The sequence below is a fragment of the Phalacrocorax carbo genome, chromosome 10, assembly GCF_963921805.1.
Source record: "Phalacrocorax carbo chromosome 10, bPhaCar2.1, whole genome shotgun sequence".
In the NCBI taxonomy this organism is placed as follows: domain Eukaryota; kingdom Metazoa; phylum Chordata; class Aves; order Suliformes; family Phalacrocoracidae; genus Phalacrocorax; species Phalacrocorax carbo.
In genome coordinates, this window is record NC_087522.1 from 6,528,074 (window position 1) to 6,547,834 (window position 19,761).

General features: G+C 54.6%; 2 protein-coding genes across 11 annotated transcripts in view; one reads left to right on the plus strand and one right to left on the minus strand.

The window, feature by feature from the left end:
* Positions 1 to 14,824, minus strand: MAFK (MAF bZIP transcription factor K). Of its 4 annotated transcripts, XR_010374602.1 has the most exons (5): positions 14,720 to 14,824; positions 6,620 to 6,699; positions 4,591 to 5,448; positions 444 to 571; positions 1 to 220 (listed from the first exon to the last, which is right to left on the minus strand). XR_010374602.1 is itself a non-coding variant. In XM_064461604.1 (3 exons), exons 2-3 carry the CDS (start codon positions 6,653 to 6,655, stop codon positions 5,014 to 5,016), a joined length of 471 nt encoding a protein of 156 aa, XP_064317674.1. In that variant the 5' UTR covers positions 6,656 to 6,699; positions 14,720 to 14,824; the 3' UTR covers positions 722 to 5,013. The 4 variants fall into 4 exon arrangements, 3 of the variants coding, with proteins under 3 accessions (XP_064317674.1, XP_064317675.1, XP_064317676.1); XM_064461604.1 differs by lacking the exons at positions 1 to 220; positions 444 to 571 and having other exon boundaries at positions 722 to 5,448; XM_064461605.1 differs by lacking the exons at positions 1 to 220; positions 444 to 571; positions 14,720 to 14,824 and adding an exon at positions 8,785 to 9,145 and having other exon boundaries at positions 722 to 5,448.
* Positions 13,034 to 19,761, plus strand: part of LOC104045677 (alpha glucosidase) — a 15,080-nt gene continuing 8,352 nt past the window's right edge. Inside the window, exons 1-3 of one of the 7 annotated variants that reach the window (XM_064461600.1) lie at positions 13,034 to 13,158; positions 18,556 to 19,093; positions 19,295 to 19,440. In XM_064461600.1, the coding sequence (XP_064317670.1) occupies positions 18,566 to 19,093; positions 19,295 to 19,440 (674 nt within the window). In that variant the 5' untranslated portion in view covers positions 13,034 to 13,158; positions 18,556 to 18,565. The other 6 variants (XM_064461599.1, XM_064461596.1, XM_064461595.1 and 3 more) reach the window with 6 other exon arrangements.

A 19,761-nucleotide genomic window follows, 5' to 3' on the forward strand; every position in this document is an offset into this window, starting at 1 on the left:
TGAAGTTTATTCACAAGCAGTCGCACAGGGAAGCGGTGAAGGGACATTTCACAACCCAAAGGAGGGGAGGGGAGCGTCTCTCTCCAGCACCGTGACCTGTCTTGCAGCACAGGGCCTCCAAGCCAGGAGTAGCCTTGCAGAGCCGGCCCTCAGCATCACGCAGGCAGGTGCCTGCCGAGCTATCGGCCTCCGCTTGTGCTACCGTAAATACCCGCACAGCCTGGGTTAGAAGAGATAAACTTGGTCTGAGCATGGGATCTACCAGACAAGCAGCTTAGACAAGAGCTATCCCTTGAGCGCATTCCAGATACACCAAGGAAGCACCACAGCAAGGCTGGGAGATGGGCGAGCCGGCTACGCCAGGCTGGGTCAGATGCTTGTAAAAGCCCGAGCAGCTGCTACGCTCGCCTTAGCCCAGCCCGCCTCCTTAAAACATCGCTCACCAGTAGCGCCGCAGCCGACAGTCAGCCGTATGCTGCACCAGGGATGGGCAGGCAAAAAAAACCCGAGGAAAACACTCTGCTGAAGATCAATTCAAGCTCCAAAACGCTGACCATAGACCAGGGCAAGTCTGAAACCAGAAAATGCTTTATTGGAAAGGTACAAAAAAAACCAGTCACTGCAGCTAAATTTACAGCAATAAATTACGTTGTGGCTGTCAAGAGAAAGTAATGGACACATACACAGGGCTATTCGCCTTACAAACAGGAATCCACATTGCTTGGTATATCAATAATTTATTTTATAATAAAAAAGCAGCACAAAAATAAATATTGAAATGAAATTACTGAGTAACCACAGAGGATAGAATGAGCTGGTGATAAAAAACAACTTAAAACAGAAGACTTCTATCATTAAAAAAATGAAAGCAAGTATCCACCATCTACGGAAACACCCCAGCAGACTGAAATACAGACGAAGGAAAACAAATCCACATTACAAAAGTTCTTAGTTTTTGTTTTGTTTCTTTTTTTTTTTTTTAAATAAAAACAATCATGACAATGAAGTTTAAATGATTTGAGAGAGAAAAAAATGCCACCTCCTCCTCCTCCCCGGGTCTGAGCCATCCAGAGGCCTGACCGCTCCGCGCTCCCCTGGCATCGCGCCTGGCCCTGCCACAGCTCGCCTCCACACCGGCTCACCCGCCAGCACCCCGTCGCCCCCGAGCTGCGGTGTCACCCAGGTCTCTAAGCTTGCACTTTGCGGTCTCCTCCGGCAGACGGTAGAGTTAGGCAAGAGCAGAGACGCCGAGTTGCTTCAAAGGGATCTGGAGCTGCCCTGGAGGGAAAGGTTCCCCACTCCCAGTAGAGAGCACAGCAAACACGTCTACTAGAACTGAGATGTCCCTCCCGGTCCCTGCCCAACGCTTCTGTCTTCTCCAGCCCATGGTTCCCACGTCACACTGCGCATGGGGAGCAACCAAAGAAAGGCCAGGCCCAGGGGAGAGGATCCCAGCACTCAAACCCAGAGCCCCCACTCCTCAGTGGGGCGGGGGAGTACAAATTAAGAGGGGCAGAGAAGGGAGCCCCGGCATCCAAACTACTGCAGCAAAGAGACAAGCGAGAGGTATGGCTGTGGGGGAGCGCTGCTGGAGCTGCCTGGGCGACTCTGCAGGCAGCCAGCTCCCCACGCAGCGCTCGCCCTGGGTGTCAGGCTTGCAAGTGCAGGACGGAGAGAAAAACAAAACAAAACACAACAACAGAAACAAACCAAACCCCAGAGGAATGCAATGCGACAACCCCAAGCTGGAGGGCCCTCCAGGGTGGAGGAGCCAGGTCTCCAACGCAGTCAACAGCTTTCGGGTCATTCCTCCCTCCACGTTACCTTGCAATTCTGATCCCTCTGTGGAAGTTTAGCCAGGACATTTCATTCCCCTCCAGGTCACCACCCAGGGAGCCCTGGACTGGCAATTTCTTTTAATAAAGATTTACAGTATCAAACTTGGAAAAAAAATTTTTTTTTTTTTTTTACGAAAAATCTGTACGATAAAATGTATATAATTATATATTTATATATATATTTCTCTCTCTTTAAATATTTCCACGTGGTCCTTATGGATATCCAATATGGATTACCTACCATGGCTATGGTATCAACAGCTTTAACAACACCCAGGCCTCTTGTTCTTTATCGAGTGACCAGAGATTTAAGTGCCTACCAGCACTAAACTAGCAATCACTTGGACAAGCCTTTGGCACCCTTCCAAGAACTGGAAAAAAAGGAATACTTGGCCACAAGGGAAGTGCCACGTAAAGATATGTTTCTCAACTCATTCCAACAGCAAGAAGACCCCATGGAACAAAGTTCAATCTCCTTCCCCCTTGGTGTGACCGGTCTGATTTCCCCGGCGTGGGGGTCAAGGGCAGCCAGAGGGTGTTCCTATCTAGCCAAGCATGTTATGGAGCTCTGGAGCTGTTTTAAAGACTGGAAGCATTTGGGCATTTTCAAGTCAACTGGCCTTTTTCATTAAAGTTTGCATTTAAAGCCCCAACAGTGCCAGGAGTCTCCATTTTGCCTGTTTTTGGAGGCACCTGTAAGGTCTGGGAAAGTTTCCAATGTCTGTGAGCTGGAGAACATGAGAGGACCAGGAAATGACAGTAACATCTTTCTCTTCCTCAGCTTCTGCTGTGGGAGTCAATAACTGGTACTGATACACAGGACATCGATCTGCCTGTTTGGAGATAGGGAGGGAGTGGAGGAGAAATGAGGTAACGCTAAGTGTCATCCAAACTCTACATGTTGGAAAAATCACTTGAAGGAAACTCCCTGCTCCCCTCCATAACACGTGGATCTGGCAGGGGTAACGAGCCTTCAGGAAGCGTTTCACTTACACCCTTTCTGGCTCAGTAAGGTCACGGATGTTGATGTTGAGGACTGAACGAGAACCAAGTCTGAGGTTTCTCTCTTCATTAACCTATTTCACAAAGGACCCTCCTGGGAAATCCAGAGACTCCAATGACAAGGTGAAAAAAAAGAAAAAGCAAGCTAACAACTTCTTCCAAAGACAAGTAGGGCTTCACTAAATTTCTACAAACTTACTGCCATTCAAGGCAAGACAAAGCCTCATACAACAAATTATACTGGGTGTCAGATGCCAGTTCACTGTCCCCTTTGCAACAACGGTGGCACTTGATTATTCTCTTTCAGTCCAAAACACTCATGAATTCTCCGTGATCTTTGTTTTCTGTTCTGGAGCGCAAATCCTCTAAGCTCTTCTCCTCATCTTAAACTTCAGCAATCTCATTCCGCTCTCACCTGCATGACAACAGGCATCGTCCATTCCACAAGTCTCTGACCTGCCCCGCAAAACTCACAGTCCCTTTTCTTTCCTACTTCAAAAAGAAAAAAAAACAACAACAAAACACACAAACACCAACATAGCTATTTTTTTTTTTTTTTACAGTGACCTGGAAACATTCATCTTTTCAGTGCTGCTGTGCAACAGCAGAATCTCTCCTTTTGGCCTCCCACCTCCTGCCCACTGCCAAGCCAGAAATCGCTCTCCCAAACCATTGCTCAGAGCCATACAAACGACTTCTCAATCCCAATTCTTCTGTCCCCTACACACACACCACCCCCGATTTTCCATCCTGCCCTCCGTGCGCCTCTCGGGATAATTCACCCATTCCCAAGAGAAAGCAACAAGTTTCAGGGTCACATTCACACAGGTTGTCTGAACACCGTGGGTTGTACACCGTACTCTTTGGATCCCAACTTCAGCGCCTGACATGCCACGGAGAGGAAAAGACTCCTCCAGCTCCCATCCAACCTCCCATAGCCCTTCTCTGGTCGTCAAAGACTGGTGAGCCCAGCTCTCCAGCTGGGATGTTCATTGCTAACCTACCAATGCTTTTGTCAAAGAGGAGGCTCTATAACTTCTCTCTTCCCGTCTGAACACTACTGCCCTCTCATTACACTTCAGTGCTTTAAAAACATCTTTCTGAAATATTCTGCACAAACCCCTTCTCATAGTGCTGATCCCAGCAGAACCGTCCCACCTTCTTGCAGCCAGTTCTGCCTCCACCCGATAATACTTGCAGCATTTTTCCTCCTCGTCTCCCCTTCTCCTCCCCATCACACAGCTCTTCACAGCATTTACTGTGCCTCCTTCCCTTCAGCTTCAGGGAATCCGGAAAAAAAAAACAAACAAACAACAAACCCAAAAAACAAAAAAGGCCGCTACTTCGAGATTGCGGATCAGTTGGAAGAAATAAACTGCATAAATATACCCAATTCACAGGCACACCTTAGGGAAGGAGCTATCAGGAAACCTGGGCTTGGAATACAGAAGGCTGCAATGTAGTTTTTATAGGCCACACAGGTAATGGGGCATATTAAAATATGTAAAATATATATTTTTCCATATTTTAACAGCATGGATTGAAAACAAAAGGTTATTCCTAATGGGTGTGGTCAGACCCAAGCATTAGTCTCCATCATCCTCCCGCTCCCATCCACTCATAGCAGGATGAAATCTAATCCAAAAGACTATATCCCTGCCCTCGTAATATCAGACAGAAGCGGGGAAGGTAGGGGAGACCCTTCTTACTGGGAGTAGGATGCCACTAAAGGAAACTCTTTTTCCCATACATTCATCTCACATGATGATTTCTATGGTCCATCTGTTTCCTGGCTCTTGGGCATCATTCACGAAGACTCCGGAGGCTCCTCAGGTATCTTCTCCCAGCTGGAAAGCTGCCCACAGCTGAGAGGGGTTTGGGGAGGCAAGGGGAAGGAGGAAGCAGATCTTGCAATTTGTACTGCATACAGAGCTCAAATCCTGGACACGAGAGGTTGATGGAGCCACCGAGTCCAGACAGAAGCAGCCAGTTAAGTTCCCTTTCTATGTTTGGGGTGGGTTTTTCCTTTTTTTTTTTTTTCCTCTATTTTTTGCACTTTTGGAAGAGAATTGATAAAATGCCAATTCTTGACACGACCAAGGACTCCAGAACAATGCGTAAGAGCCTTTTCCCCTCCCCTCTGAAAGGCTGCTAGTTCCCCCCACCGAGGGCACTAGGAGGCTGCTGAAAACGGCACAGAACTGGATGAGATTTCGGCTGATTTCACAATGGTGATGACACTGGTGGTGGCAACTTTGGTCGGGGTAATAGGCCCTCGCGCCACAGTACGAGCAAAGGTCTGGAGTGCTTCGTACTTGGAGCGCAAGGCGTCCAGCTCTAGCTTCATGCTGCTGTTTTCTCTGGCCAGCTTCTCCACCTCTTGCTGCAGCTCAACCCGCTGCCTCTCTAGCTCCTCTTTCTGAGTCACGCGCTTGATGCGGCAGCTGGCAGCGTAGCCCCGGTTCTTCAGCGTGCGCCTCCGCTGCTTCAGACGGATGACCTCCTCTTTGGTGAGACCCCTCAGGTGCTGATTCAGCTCCCGTACAGACATTGACACGAGTTCATCATCACTCAGCACAGGGGCATTCTCTCCTGACTCCTCCTTTACCTGCAAATATCAACAGCACAGGGGTAGCAACAACCCTAATGCGAACAGCTGTTCTGAACAGCAAAAAGAGACAGGCCAACCCTCAGCAACATGTCACCCCTACCTGGAAAACACCCCAGAAGCACTGTAAAGAGCACATACTCCACTAAAACATCTAGATAAAACTTGGCAGAGATCTGCGCACTGCTGTTGTCTGGGTTTGGGGAACCCTCTTAGACCAGGGAAAGTCACAAGCCTTACACACCCAGTATGAACTGAACAGGGAGATTTTCAAGGAGATAAATGTAAAGCAGACTGAAAACCTTTGTGCTCCTTTGTCAGGACCCAGAATTCATACTGAATGCTAAAGATGGCACCTTCTCTCAGCATTATGCTGGGCCACCAGTGCAGCATCTCAAAAGCAGAATAGCCACTTGTACATAGGGTTTAATTCAGCATTTTGTGGCTTTTCGTGAACAAAACCAGCCCTGCTCAGCTTCAAAGACCACAGCCTGATTTGGTTTTCCTGGTGCACAGGCCGGACTCCGAAGCTACAGCAAGGCGTCTCGTGCCTTTTTTTCAAGCGGGTTTGCTGCCACAGTTATTTTTAGAATCATAGAATCATTTAGGTTGGAAAAGAGCTTTAAGATCATTGAGCCCAGAACCTTTAAGACCTCATCCTTCCGTCTCTTCAGAGACTGCAGGATATCTGGAACAAAGAGCTAAGACACTGGAAAGAAACTGCGACAACACATGCACAACCCATGCGCAGGCCACCACCAAGCTGGTATGTCCATGGCATTTACTCTCTCACAGATCTGGGAGACACCTGCTGAACACATCCCTTCCCCAGCACCTCCCAGTCCTGAGAGTAGAAGTACTTCATTGACAGGCCTGGGAGCACTGGTTTCAGGATGCTGCCAATACCTACTATAGTCAAAAGTCTCTTGGATAGCAACTGGGATATTCTAGCCTCATGCCATCCCAGAGGCTTTAGACTTCTTTCTTGGTATCACCAGTATTCTTCTACCCTAACCTTTCCTGTAGATTGTGGGAAATTGTATTGGCACCCATTTGTAAGAGTCTCTCAGAACGAAAAAGAGCAGTCATGTACGATCAACGTCGCATGGAGCATGGTTCTGCAACAGCCTCCCCTGCCTCCCAGCATCACCCAGTCAGCCTTCTTCCCTACCTTTAATGCCTTGTTCGGTTTAGGATTAGTCGTCATAACCTGAGCACAGTCTTCCGGACAAAACTGCTCAGAAATTGCAACTGGAAAAACAAAACAAGATTTTCAGGTTACAGTAATCTCAGCGATGAAGGTAGGAAGAAGATACCCCCCAACACGCAGTCCAAATCCACAACTCAACCACCATTAAAATAACCACACAGTTGTTTAAAACACTGGGATGGATTCAGAGTTCAGTTTACCCCATTCAGATACAAGAAATAAATTTGTGTTGGTAAGTGCATTGCTTTTTAACACTGAAGACCACGTATTTTGCTGTTAACTATGCCCAGATTAAGCAATGAAGACACGGCAGGGAGGGGGGAAAGGATACCAGCTCCCCCCCCCCGTAAACAGGTTACGCTACCCACCATGCACCGCCTTGCAATATGCCGCCCCTTCTCAAGGGGAGCGCGGAGCGTGGCCTCCCAGGCCCAGTGACTCGCTCACCTCCCTCCAGAGGAATCCCAGACGCCCAGAATGGCCTATTAGGGACTGAATTAAGAGTTACCTCCGCTCATAAAAGGCACTGAAAAGCCACAAGACAACAACTCCCTTCGTTCTTATTTTGATTATTATTAACCCAGCTCAAAATTGAATCAGCAACCCAGAAAGAAGCTCCCTGGTTTGTAATCTGCTTTCAGTGCCATCCCCACCCAAAGGAGACACTACCAGAAAACCCAAACAACAGAAACAAAAGCCCCCCGATAACAAAGCAAGGCAGGAGTTCGCCTCTCTCAAAGCACCAGGAGTGTTGCTTCCCAATCCTCTCGGCCTCAGGCTGTGAGAGCTGACCTGCCTGATATTTCTAGTGACATGGAAGCACGTCCACCAACAGAGAGACCATCCCCTGCTTTGCTGCTGCCCTTCACTCTCACCTTAGCCAGCGACTACACCCCTTCGATCAGCGCCTTGCAGAAAACCCACCTGCCCGCACCTCCATCCAAAACCTTCACCCCGCAGTGACGGCAGCACGGCGGTCTGTCAGGTACCTACCGCGAGAGAGGGGACCGCAGCCGTGCCACCATCACAGCCTCTGCCTATCGCTCCCCCCGTGGGGAGGGTGCAAGGTGCCGGTGCCCCCCGGCGCACGGCTTCGAGGGTTGCACACCCAGCAGCACCGCAGAGCGCGCAGCCTGTCTGGCGGGAGTCCTCTCTCTGTCTCTTCCCCCCCTCTCCAGCCCAGCCCAAACCCTCCCCATTTCCACGTCTGCATCGTGTCACACATCCTAATCATTCATGAAAAATCTAGCCAAAGCATCCCAAGCATGATTCCCTTCTGATAGTTGCCATGGTGACCTTGGGAAAGTAGCCAACCCGGAGACAGTCGCCATGGAAACAGAGAAGCCCAAAAGCAATAATGACTTCAGGTCATGTCTGTGCAAAGACATCACGAGGTCGTCGGAGAGTAAACAAACTCATTCATATCTGCAAACAGGGGGTGGCGGGATCCGGGGGGCGCAAAGGTGGGGTGCGGGGACCTGCGGAGCAGGGCGGGTGAAGGTGCTGGCTCAGCCCGCTCTGCTGTCACTTGAATTTTATCACTTGAGACACCTCATCGTCACATGTCTTACGTAAAAATCAAGATGAAGAGTGGGATGGGGGGGAAATAGTCCCCTAAGTGCAAAGCTGCAAGATACTATCCTAGATATTAAGGAGCATATTTAGACACCTCCTCTATTTTTAAGCCTGAGACAGCACAGCTCTCCATGTCTGGAGGAGGGACAAGGACAGCCGCACAGCGCACAAGCCAAGATGCTCTGTGATGAATGGACCACTTACAGCAACTGGTGTGCGCTGTGTTTTCTAGAGCATCATCGAGCCTTTCCCTCCTCTCCTCCGGCACGAAACCCCACCCCAGGCACACCTCCGGCAGCCCCTGCCTCACTGAGGCCTCTGGAGCGGGCTGGACACAGGGCAGGGGAGCAAGTCCCAGTCCCCAGCAGCTGCCTCCAAAGGACGAGGATGCGCCCAACCTCTGACTGCCGCCACGCTGCGTGTTTTGCACGAGGGCTGACTGCAGGCAGGCAGGATCTCCTGTGAGCACAGGCGCCTCTTCAGACCCCAGCACTGCCCATTCGCCGCCCATCACTTCCCCTCCACGCTGGGCGTTCGCCGCCCACCCCTACCTCCAGGCCAGAGGCGCAGACGTAGGCGCTAGCACGGAGGAGGAAGGAAAAAGCTCCTCGTCTTGGCCAAACGGTCCCGGCAAGTTCAGGAGAGCAGAGGCGCTGCCAGTGCGTAAAGGAAACGGCCGGCAGCCCCCTCCCTGCAGACGCCGCGGGCCGCGCAGGCAGTTGGTGCCATAGTTATGCAGTGAGTCACCAGCTGTTTACAGAGTTTGAGAGCTCACATTCCCACAGCATCAGAAACTCTTCCTTCCCTCGGCATCCCCCCTCCCTCGCCGCCCCCATCCCTACAAGGAAAGGGGCATGCTGCCGTCCCTCTGGCGGCACTCCGTGCTGCTAAAACCGGAAAAGGAAAGTCAGAAAGGAGGGGGAGGCCGATGACAGACCCGTCACACCCACCGATTACACAAAAACCCTTTTGATCCTCACCCAGTGCGTCTTCAAAGCACTTTCTACGCCAGCCGATGGAAAAACTGAACAGGGCCGCTTGGCTGCACGGAGATGGAAAGAAATGTAAAATATCATGGAAAACAAGAGCCGAGGGGCGAGGTTGCCTCCGGTGGGGGTCAGCGTGCAGGCTCGCCTGCCACCCCGAGCAATGCTACAGCTCCAGGTGACGAAACCCCTTCTGGTCACCTGTTGCTCCGTGTCACCAAAGCAACATCTCCTTACCCTGCACATTCCTTAGTGGACGGCACAGATGCCTTCACACTCAGCCTTCACGCTCAGTACGAGGTTTTGCGCTGCACACCTCTCTCCCCCTGCACACCAGAGCACCCCGGATGGGCCAGTATGCCTCCAAGATGGGCTGGGATCCATCCTATTGCACCAGGAGCGATGCGCCAAAGCCGCTGCTGGCAGAGAGATGAGCAAGGAGGTTCAGGGCACCGTCAGGAATCACGACACCAGGCCCTCTTCAAACAAGGGCAGGAGATGGGGGTCTGCCCCCACCCTAAGGGCAGGATTTGGTAGTGCAAGTAGAAGCACCAAAACAAGCTCAGCTCTCGCACTCAGACACGAGTGCCAGTGCGAGTCTTATCTCTGCGCTAGGTGAGCCCACAGGTGTGGTGCGGGCTCTGCTCAAAACCAATACAACAACAGTCTCAACCGTCACCAACAGCCCTCCAGGGCCTTGTGCTCTGTCTCTATCTCCCTACCTACAAAATCCTTCCCATCAGGACTGTTTGGGACTATTCAGCTACCAACAACAAGCAACTGAAACTAGCACAGCGTCTCCCGCATTTAGGGGGCAAAACCCTGTGACAAAAATCGTAAACCATCCTGCAAACATGTCATACCCAGCAGCGTTCCCTAAACAGGCTGCACAGGGGTCTTCTGGGACCCTGCCTGCAATTTGATTACTAGAACCCTTTTAGTCTTTACCCTATTCCTGCCCTTCTTTTCTTAATTGCATTTGCTGCATCACTTCTAAAATTAGGAGCTCAGCTTTTTGGAACAAGGACTGCATTACATCTCTATTCTGTAAGCAGTATGACACACTTTGAATGCTACATAAATAAAGCAGCGAGTAGTAATACACCAACTGTAAGGGGCAAAGGCTTTTCCAGTGCAGTTCCACGCTGGTATCTAAAGCAAGCATTTTGACTGTGCATTACATAAAGAGCCCTTGTAATCCTGCAATAAAGTTACCCATTGACAGCCTTGCCAACGCCCTCTCCCTCTCTCAGACAACTCCTAAGCCTCTTGCAGCATCATCCCAAACACCTGGAGGTCTCCGGCTGACACCCCAAGCCCGATGACCTTAGCTTGGACTGTTCCTTTGATCTGAAAGGGGAAGACGGCAGAAAGCCTGACTTGGGCAGAGGTAGGACAGAGCTTTCCACACAAGGCTTGCAATTAAGAAAGAAAACATGCCAGAATGAAATTTTAGACTTTCCACGCTACAGGGCTTTCACAGCGCATTACGCATTAAGGAATTACTATAAAGTCACTGCCGACACCCGATAACTGGCGATGAACTCAAATTTTAAAACTCTTTTTACACTGAAAGACAAACCCCAGCCAGAACATGAGTGCCTGGCAGACAGCCCTGCTGGTGTTTAGCTTCCATCCTCAGACACATACAGCAAACTGAAAACATGCAACCCTCACCTTCAGCCAGGCCAGCAATGACTTCCAGAGGGCAGAAAAACAGCATAAGGTTCAAGCAGCAATGGGGATCTCTGCCATCGCATCTCAATTCAGCACCGACAGTTATGCGGGGAATACTCTACTCATTCCCCAACACAGCGATTTAATTCCCAGGCAACCGTTTTAGTCAAGTTACCCAAATTTCTCATTTATCCACAAGCTATTCCCAGCTCCACAGCTCTAGCCAAACAGATGCGCCTACCAAGGATAACATGAGAGCTGACAGGTGAGGGGAACTACAGATGCTTAAATCTTCGTCGCCGTGCCTCTGCCGCTCCAAGGCATGAGACGGATTCCCAGCACTTTGCAGCATGGTAGGCAGAGCACCATCCCTCTCCCCATCATTCAAAAAGCCATTCTCCTGCTCTGACAATCTTCACACATCCTGTAAGGCAGACTGACGCTTGTCACTCATTTGTAACGACAGCGGGGTGGGACGGGCTGATGGTGTGAATCAGAGAGTAGAAGCATATGTGAGGCAATATATTTGACATGAAGAGAGAGAAGACACAAGGAGGGGGTGAGTCACTGTTTACTGTTCTAGAGGAGCTCCACGCAGCCCTCGCCCAGCTGGCCAGCTTTCCATTTCCCTTATGGATCGGAACCAGCATCCAGAAGCAAAGAGGAGATTCAGGAACCTTCAGAGTGCATTTGAGAGCTGCCAGGACACAGCTCTCTGAGGCGCTCTCTGGGGAAGCCTGGACACAGATCAGACAGTCTTCAGTGGTTTGGTAAACAACCTAGTCAGATGCTGCAGATAGCCTGTGGTTAGGAGCAGAGGATACAGAGTACCAGGAGGGTACACTTGTGTGTCACCTCAGAAAATTCACGGAGGAGGTGGCTGAAGGGGAAAGGTATGCAGCAGACAGCCCCGGTCCTGACGAGCACACAGCATGTTTCCATCGCATGCTCATAAAACGCGGTGACAGAGCTACAGCAGAATTGCGCCTCAGCATCACTAGCCCAGAGATGCATCTCCCCCAGACAGCTGAGTTGAGCCATGGAGCAACAAATAACTTGCTTGTACGCAAAGATGGATCCCGGGTCAGAGCTGGGATTCCTAACTTGACGGCTCCTGACCCCACGTGCCAGCCACCGAGTCAGACATCTTCACCGACGGCTAATAATGGAGCACAATGGCATCACTATTCAGGGTCCTGCAATATCGTGAAATAGTGGGATTTGCTATACAACCCGTCCCTCCGCTCGGGAGCTTAGCGGCATGGTAATCGCTCTCATTACTGCCTTTTCTCCCTCAGTTCTTGTGTGATGGCCGCAGAGCGCTGCATCGCTTTGTGCTTTTTTTGTGCTTGGAAAACTCTGCCTGAGTTTGAAGATAGCCTGAAACAATAGCTCAGGCAGAAGTGGAAAGTGCTTGTTCATCTCTACAGAGTGCTGAGCCTGAAACTTCCTGATAATTGAAAGTGCTAGTGCCGCTCAAGTATTCCACAGCTGGATGTTTACAAAAATGCTCAGTGAGCGAGCTTATTCCACAAACCCGGATTGCCACAGGGGCCAGCACTCCCAGCTGTCCTTTCTTTGCTTCCCAAACACCTCACACAGCTAGAGACTTTCAGTACCAAGTTCTGCAACGCATTCCATGCCATTAATCATCTTCCAATGATGATGGAAATAAGAGTGTTATCGAGCTGATCTGTATTTTTCCCTTTCAGGAGGCACACAGCGGTACTGAACTCCTTGCTGCAACAGATTGCCAAGACAGGCGACGGCGCAGAAATGAGGTAAAACATGACAAAGCACACTGTCCTTGACAGGCAAGCAAAACAAAAGTTTTTTTTAAAAAAAAAGCTAAGAAATCTCTGCCTCTGGTTAAGAAACACTTGCAAAGCAGGGTACAAGCCTGGCATAACATCTAACACGGCTCAGGTACAAAGCCCTGACAAGCTCAGAGCCCGCAGAAGCGGGCAGGGTGTCCTGACAGTGAGAGTCACCGCACGCCCCAATCTTGCGGCAATCGCCCCGTTGCTGCCGGACCGTGCCACCCGGCCGCTCCGCCGGGTACAAGCAGAGTTAACTCGGGCGCCGCGCAGCCCTGCGTGCTGCCATTGGGCAACCGCAGCGTCCATCACCTCTAGGAAGTGACTGCACGAGGAAGGCTTCTCCGAGGAAGGCTTCTCCGCAGGCAGCACCTCGTACACGCGGAAGGAGAGGGGGCAAAGCCGAGGAACGCGCGCCTGTTTCACCAGTGAGAAAAATCACAAGGTAAATTCATTTGCTGCTAGAACCCTGACAGCACCACGGCGCAACGTGCCGGGCTAGGGCGCAGGGCCGCGCTTCTCGACGGACAGGGCTTATAAAGACCGAAAGTGCAAGAAAAAGGCGTGCAGCTTTCTGGGGAAACGCTTTCCCCTTACCAGCTCCCCCCGCCTCTGCAGTCTCGGCTCAGCTTTAGGACCACGCTGGCAAAGGAGGGGGCGGCCAGGTGAAAGCGAAAATGGAGGCCTCTCCCTTTTCTGTAACAACTTTGCCCAAAGGGGGCTCGTTCCTAATTTGAGACCTCGTGGCCTGCTTTCGGCAGAATCTGTAAAATAAATCCTCCACGGAGCAGCCCGCGAGGGAGGGGAGCGGGCTCTCAGCCTGAGGAAGAGGAGGAAGGAGGCCTTTCTCAGACAGATCCTGACACACCGTGAGAGTTCAGAGATCTCAGTTCCCCTCGCTCACAGCCTGGATGTTTCCCCAAGCTCATGCCGCCGCCTTCACGGGGAGCCCGTTAGAGGTTCCCCCCACCCACCCCACTTCTGACTAAACCCCCAAACCACCCCGCGCCCACCAGACAGTCACACGACAGTGCCCGCTCCCGGAACGTCACCATCCCCCGTCCTCCCGCTGCCGTGTCCCGGGGTGACCGCAGAGCACCCTTGTTTTCAGAGCTTCCCCCTCGCACACGCACCCCTCCCCACGGGCTCCGGGACCAGTACACCACATGCCTCTCTTTCCCCGCCACCCCAACCCAAAAAGAAGCCGTGACCGGGAGAGATAAGCCCTCCCCGAGCAGCCCCGGCCCCCCGGCGGCTGCTCCCACCCGATAAGGCGGGGCGGGAGCGGCTCTCCGGGGCCGCCGCACGCCGCCGCCACGCCGCCCGGCACCGGCTGCGCCCCGGCTCCCTCCGTACTACAAAAGCGGCTATTTTTAGACGGCGGAGCGCGCGGCGTCACAACAGGTTTCCTCGCATGTATTTTAAGAACCATTCAAAGACAGAGGCAGGCTGTACGCTCGTCCTCGGGAGGGGGGGGGGAAATAAAAATAATAACAAGGGAGCGGAAAGCATCGTCCGGGCGCGATCGCGCCGTCCCCTCCCGAGGGGTCCCGGCGTCCCCCGGGGCGTCGCCGGCCCCGTCCCGCGGGCGGTTGAGCGGCGCCGGGCGTGAGAAGGCGGGGAAGGGGGTGACCGCTGGTCCCCGGGGCCCGCCGAGCCCCCGCCCCGGCTCCCCGGGCCGAGAGGCCGCCGGGCAGGGCGGGCAGCGCTCCCCCCGGTGTGTGCCCCCCCACCGCCGCCCCGCCGGGGCCCACGTGCGCGCCCGCCCGGCCCGGTGCGAGGGGCGGCGGCACCACGTGCCCGGCGCGGTGGTGACTCAGCACTTTTACCTCAGCCGCCCCGCCCGACCGGACCGGGCCGGACCGGACCCACCCGCGATAACCCCCCCTCACCTCCCTCCCCCTCCCCGATCGGCGGCAGCGATCGGCCGCCCCCCATACCCCCGCCGCTCCGACCCCCCCACCCCCCCCCGCGCCGCGCCGCGCCGCGCCCCGGCGGCTCCTCACCTGCGTGCCGGCGGGAGCGCGCGCGCGCGCGCCCGGGGCGGGGGCGGCGGCGGGGGGCGGCGGCGGGGGGCAGCGGGGGCGGCGGCGGCGGCGGGGGCGCTGCGCGGCTCCCTCCCTCCCTGCCAGCGAGTCCCGCGGACAACAACAAGCGCGGGGCGGCCCCCTCCCCCCCGCCGCGCCGCCGACCAACCAGCGCCCCCGCCGCTTCCGGCATGGCGCGTCACGCCGCGCGTCACCCCTCCCGGCCACGCCCCGACGGCGACGCGTCACCCCTCCTCGGCCACGCCCGCGCGGTTCATTCATGGGGAAGGGCGCGGGGAGGGGGGCGGGGCGTCGTCGCTGCCGGCACGTAGCTGCCCCCCCCCGCTCCCCGCCCTGTGCAGCGCCGAGCACCGCGACCCCGACCCCCTCCCCTTGGCCGGGCTCCGTGCGGGGCCTTCGCCGAAACCTCCCGCAGGCCCCGAACCGCCCTGATGGCGGGGGTCGCGGCGTGCCCGTGGGGCCTTGCACCCCCACAGGTGGGTGGGTTCGCAGCGGGCCGGGGCGGGCGGCGGCGGCGGCGGGGGATCGCGTCCGGGACACCGCGAGGCCCCCCGGGGTGATCGGAGGCGGTTTTGGTCCCCGGGCTCCATGAGGGGGCCACTGGCTGGGCTTGCCCTCCTCCACCGGGTACCGCACCAAGGCTTCGCCCTGGCACTGCAGGGTCACGGAGTCCCCCGAGCGCTGCAACAGGGCCAAATCCCACTCCAGGGCCAGATCCTGCACCCAGTCCTTGCTCTTTGCTTGTGCAATCACGAGAGCTGCTAGCACAACACTCTGACCCCAATGGCGTGAGCAGCATTGCGTACCCCAGGAACATCCACTAACGATGAAAGCGCATCCAAAAAATGTAGTAACACAGGTGGCTGACCAAACCCAACTGCCTCCATCAAAACTGGGCTCCCTTTGATTTTTTTGTGTCCGTAACTATATTAGAAAGTCCATGTCGGCCCATGCAATTTGTCCTTTCCAGCCTCGGGGCCAAACGTCCTCACTGGAGCGGACCTAAGGGCACCAGTTGACACTTTGAGTAAGATCCCATCTTTCGCTGCTCCCTTTGCACAACGTGAGCTGCAAAACATGGGGAGCCCCACATCTGGCACAGCCCCATGGGTCCGTGCAGCTAGAGTGAGCCCTGGCTGAAGCGGGGTTTGGGCAGATGCACCACCCCACTGTTAAGAAACCCATATTTTTAATTGGGACTGAGCTAATGAGGCTGTTTAAAGCTCCCGGATGATGGCAGAAAGCTGGCGCCTGGTGTGAGTGCAACAGTGTTAGCCTTCACCTCTCCCAGATTTGCAGGCTCTGGCTGAAAACCTGCCCCGGGCGCTGGGAAGGGTTGAGCTCAGGGCTGGAGGGTGGATTTCACCCATCCCTGTGGTCCCCACTGATGCTTGTGAGGTTTGTCTCCAGATATTCTTTACATCTATGGGAGGTTCTGATGGCTCAGGGAACCAAGAGAAGCAAGGAGAGGGGTGCTGATGGTGGGACCCTTGGGGCCACTGATGTCCCCAGCATGGCCACCTGCCTCGCTGCCTTCTGCAGGTGCTAATAACCAGCTGTCCTGCATCATCCAAGGCTTCTCCCTGAGACATCCATGAGATGGTGGTCCCCAAGGGCAGGAGGGATGGGTGGCTGCGTCCTGGGTGGGGGGGTCTCACTGTCTGTGGTGACAGCCCCACGCGCGGGGCTCACCGTAATTGAGGTATTTATCCTCCTCTTTGCAACAATGTGGGTTTGATGGATCACATACGGCAAAGGGGGGTCCTGTCGCCTGAAATTCTGTTTCTGGGTGAATCGTCCTGTTTACAGCAGCTCTTATTTTTTGTTTTCATTCCCTGGGGAAAGCAACTCTGCTCCAAAGGTCTGTTGTCCTTTGCTGCTGACCTTTAGACTGCAGTGGCCTTCGACAGTAAACAACAAGCAGCTCTCCGGTCCCCCAAGAGTGGGAAAACCTGGGCAGGGAGTGTGCAATTATATACACTCGTTAACCAGATGAACAGGAGTACATAGGAGAAAGAACCTCTGGTGACAGCCTGGGTGGAAAAAGGGCTTTGCTTTGGGAAGTGTGGGGCTCTGTGGGTTTAGCCCACCTGCCGTGTGCTCAAAACATGCCCGGCATCACTACCTGAAGCCATGGTGCAGGGTTCATCACAGGCATCTCTTTCACATTGCTTTGCGTTAAGTACTCTCACCCTAAAAGGTGGGTAGAGGCATTAACGCGCTGAGTTTTGAGACCCTGCGTGTACCCAGACTGGGGAAAATATTAAAAAATCGCTATTTAAAAAATCGCTATCTATCTCCCATATTCTCCACCTCGGGGCTTTTGAACAGCACTGAGTGTAGTTACATGTATTAAAAAAATCAAAAATACAAAGCACGCAGACCAGAGCAGCGAGCATCTGAGAAGTCGCCGGAGAGGCGTGTGTGGAGGCGCTGCTACTAGAGAGTCGCGGTAGGAGCTGCGCGTCTTGTAGGGTTTCTACGGTGGAGCAGGCAGAGCTGCAGCGGCTGGGAGCGCTGCCTGCCCGCTGCCCGCTGCCCGCAGCCACAATGTCAAGAGGAGACACGAGTGTGTAAGGGCCTGGCACGGCCGGAGCGGGGCGCAGGGAGGCCGGGCAGGGGGGTCCCGGGGTGCGGTGCCTCCCCGTGCCGGGCTGGGGAACCCCCACCCCCCCCGGTGCCACCGCTGCAGGGTGACATCGCATGGCATGAGCATGGGAGCATGGGGGCATGGGCTGGGGGCATGCCGGGGTGGGTCTCCGAGGTTCGCACGCCGAGCGCGACAGTGCTCAGCGGCTGCGGAGGGTAGGTGCTGCCGCCCCCCAAATGCCACCCACGCGTGGGGAGGTGCCCCGTGATTGCATAAAGCTGAGGCACTGCGTGGGGAAGGCGCTGCCACTCAGGAGTGGCTTCGAAGCCAGGCCCTGGCAGGTTGTTGAGCCATTTTGGTGCCGGAGCTGGGGGGAGTGCTGCCAGGGAATAAAATCTGCTTCTGGGGGAGAGCCGTTGTGCTGAGGTTTTGCAGATTACAGGGCAGAGGTAAGCAGGGTCTCAGTGCCTGTGGCGTGGGCAGGAGGTGGCAGGAATAAAGTTGTGTCTCTTGTTTAAGGTGCTGAGATTGCTCCCTGCACTCAGCAGGAGCATGGGGGTCTCCTTCGCTTACAGTCCAGGAGATGTTTGCATGGGAGGTTGTTAAAACCAGATTTTATCATTGGGAAGCAAAGACTTGGGGCATATTCCCTGCCATCCCTCCCTGGGACTAAAACCTCTGACTCAGGGCTTTGGGCGCTGGCAGAGGATGCTCAGGAACAGAGCATGGGTAGAGGATGCTCTGCACCTTGGAGCCACAGTTCCCAGCACCACGACTCTGCTCTGATGGGCAGAGTGAGCTCGGTTTTGTTTGCAGCTTCCAGAAACGCTGCAACCCATAAATTCACACCTGGGAAAAACTCCTTGAGGGGCCGCTCTGCCACCCCCTGAGAGCAGGCGGGGTTCAGGTGGATGGTGCTTTGTCCCTTGGGGCTGCTGGAGGGTCATGTGGCAGCATCTCTTCACACTCCAGCAGGCTCAGGACCACCTGACCCTGGGTGACCCAAAGCCATCCTTTGCCGAGTTTGCTGAGCACATATTAGCTGAGGGCACAGACATCATGGTGCAAGGTGCCGAGGCAGGCAGAGGCACGCAGGCTCTGCCTGAACCGCGGGTGTCGGGGGCGGGGATGCTGTCCTCGAGGCTTGGGCGAGCTCTCCCACTCTGACTCCTTCACACCTGCCTCCATCTCCCCCTCGCTCCAGCACCAGGACGATGAAGTCGTACCAGAAGCTGACGACGGCGGTGCCGCAGCCAGTGGCATGCCGGGTGGAGGAGGAAGGGGCTGGCCCGATGCCCACTGGCCGCGGGAAGCTGGCCCCGTCATGGGTGGGCAGCGGGCTGCTGGTGGCTGCCATGCTGCTGAGCACCATCACTGTCTGGGTGCTTCGGCAAGTATCAGGGGGATGGCTCGGGCCCGCACTGCCCCCCAAATGTCTCCTGGTACCTGAAAACCACCGCTTTGACTGCTACCCGGAGCGGCGCGTGGTGGTGACCCAGGAGCTCTGTGAAAGCCGGGGATGTTGCTTCATTGAGAGCACCCCACCAGTGGGGGGCAAGCGGGGGATGCCCTGGTGCTTCTACCCCCCCGACTTCCCCAGCTACACCCTGGAGAGCCTCAACCAGACGGCGCTAGGCATGGTGGGGCTGCTGATGCGGAGGGAGAAGACCTATTACCCCCGGGACATCGAGATGCTGAGGCTGGATGTGGAGTTTGAGACAGACACACGGCTGCACATCAAGGTGAGTTCCCCTTTGGCTGCCCTCCAGAGCTCATTATTGCACCTCCTGCACCCTCCATCCTATAGGTGACTGTCCCCTGCGCAGACCAAGTCTGGAAGCGACCCTGCTCCAGGCATGGCTGTATGTGGCCTCAATGAGCATCTCCAACCTTTCACCCTCTTGCTTTACTGGTCTTTAAAGCGTATTTTCTCCCCTTGGCAGATAACAGATGCGGCCAACCCACGGTATGAGGTTCCTCTCGAGATTCCCCGGGCGATGAAGAGAGCGGAAAACCCCATCTACAGTCTGGACTTCTCCTGGGACCCCTTTGGTGTGCTGCTGCGGCGCAGGGCAACAGGGACGGTGCTGTAAGAACCCACCTCCTCTGCATCCCACAGCGGGTGGGGGAAAGCTCATCCCACCCTAGGCAGGCTCCAGCACACTTCCCAGAGGCTTTTCCTTAGGAAAAACGACACTGTGAGATCTCCAGCCAGTAACTACTCTTCATCTTCATCCTTCTAGCAGTGCTAAAGTGGCTTCCCGGCCCCACGGGCTGGCCACATGCCTGCTGTGGCCGTGGCAGGGCTGGGTGGGATCAGCACCTCTCCAAAAACCTCCCAGTGCCCTAATTCCTCACCAGGTCCCACAGCAGCCAAATATTGTGCAGGTCCCCAGAACGTCACCGTTAA

What these genes read in the sequence shown, in the direction of transcription:
- MAFK (XM_064461604.1), bottom strand. Translation starts at nt 6,655, where the DNA reads ATGACGACTAATCCTAAACCGAACAAGGCATTAAAG. An exon ending in AACCGAACAAGGCATTAAAG is followed by an intron (nt 5,449 to 6,619) that starts GTAGGGAAGAAG and finishes TGATATTTGCAG; the next exon opens with GTAAAGGAGGAGTCAGGAGA.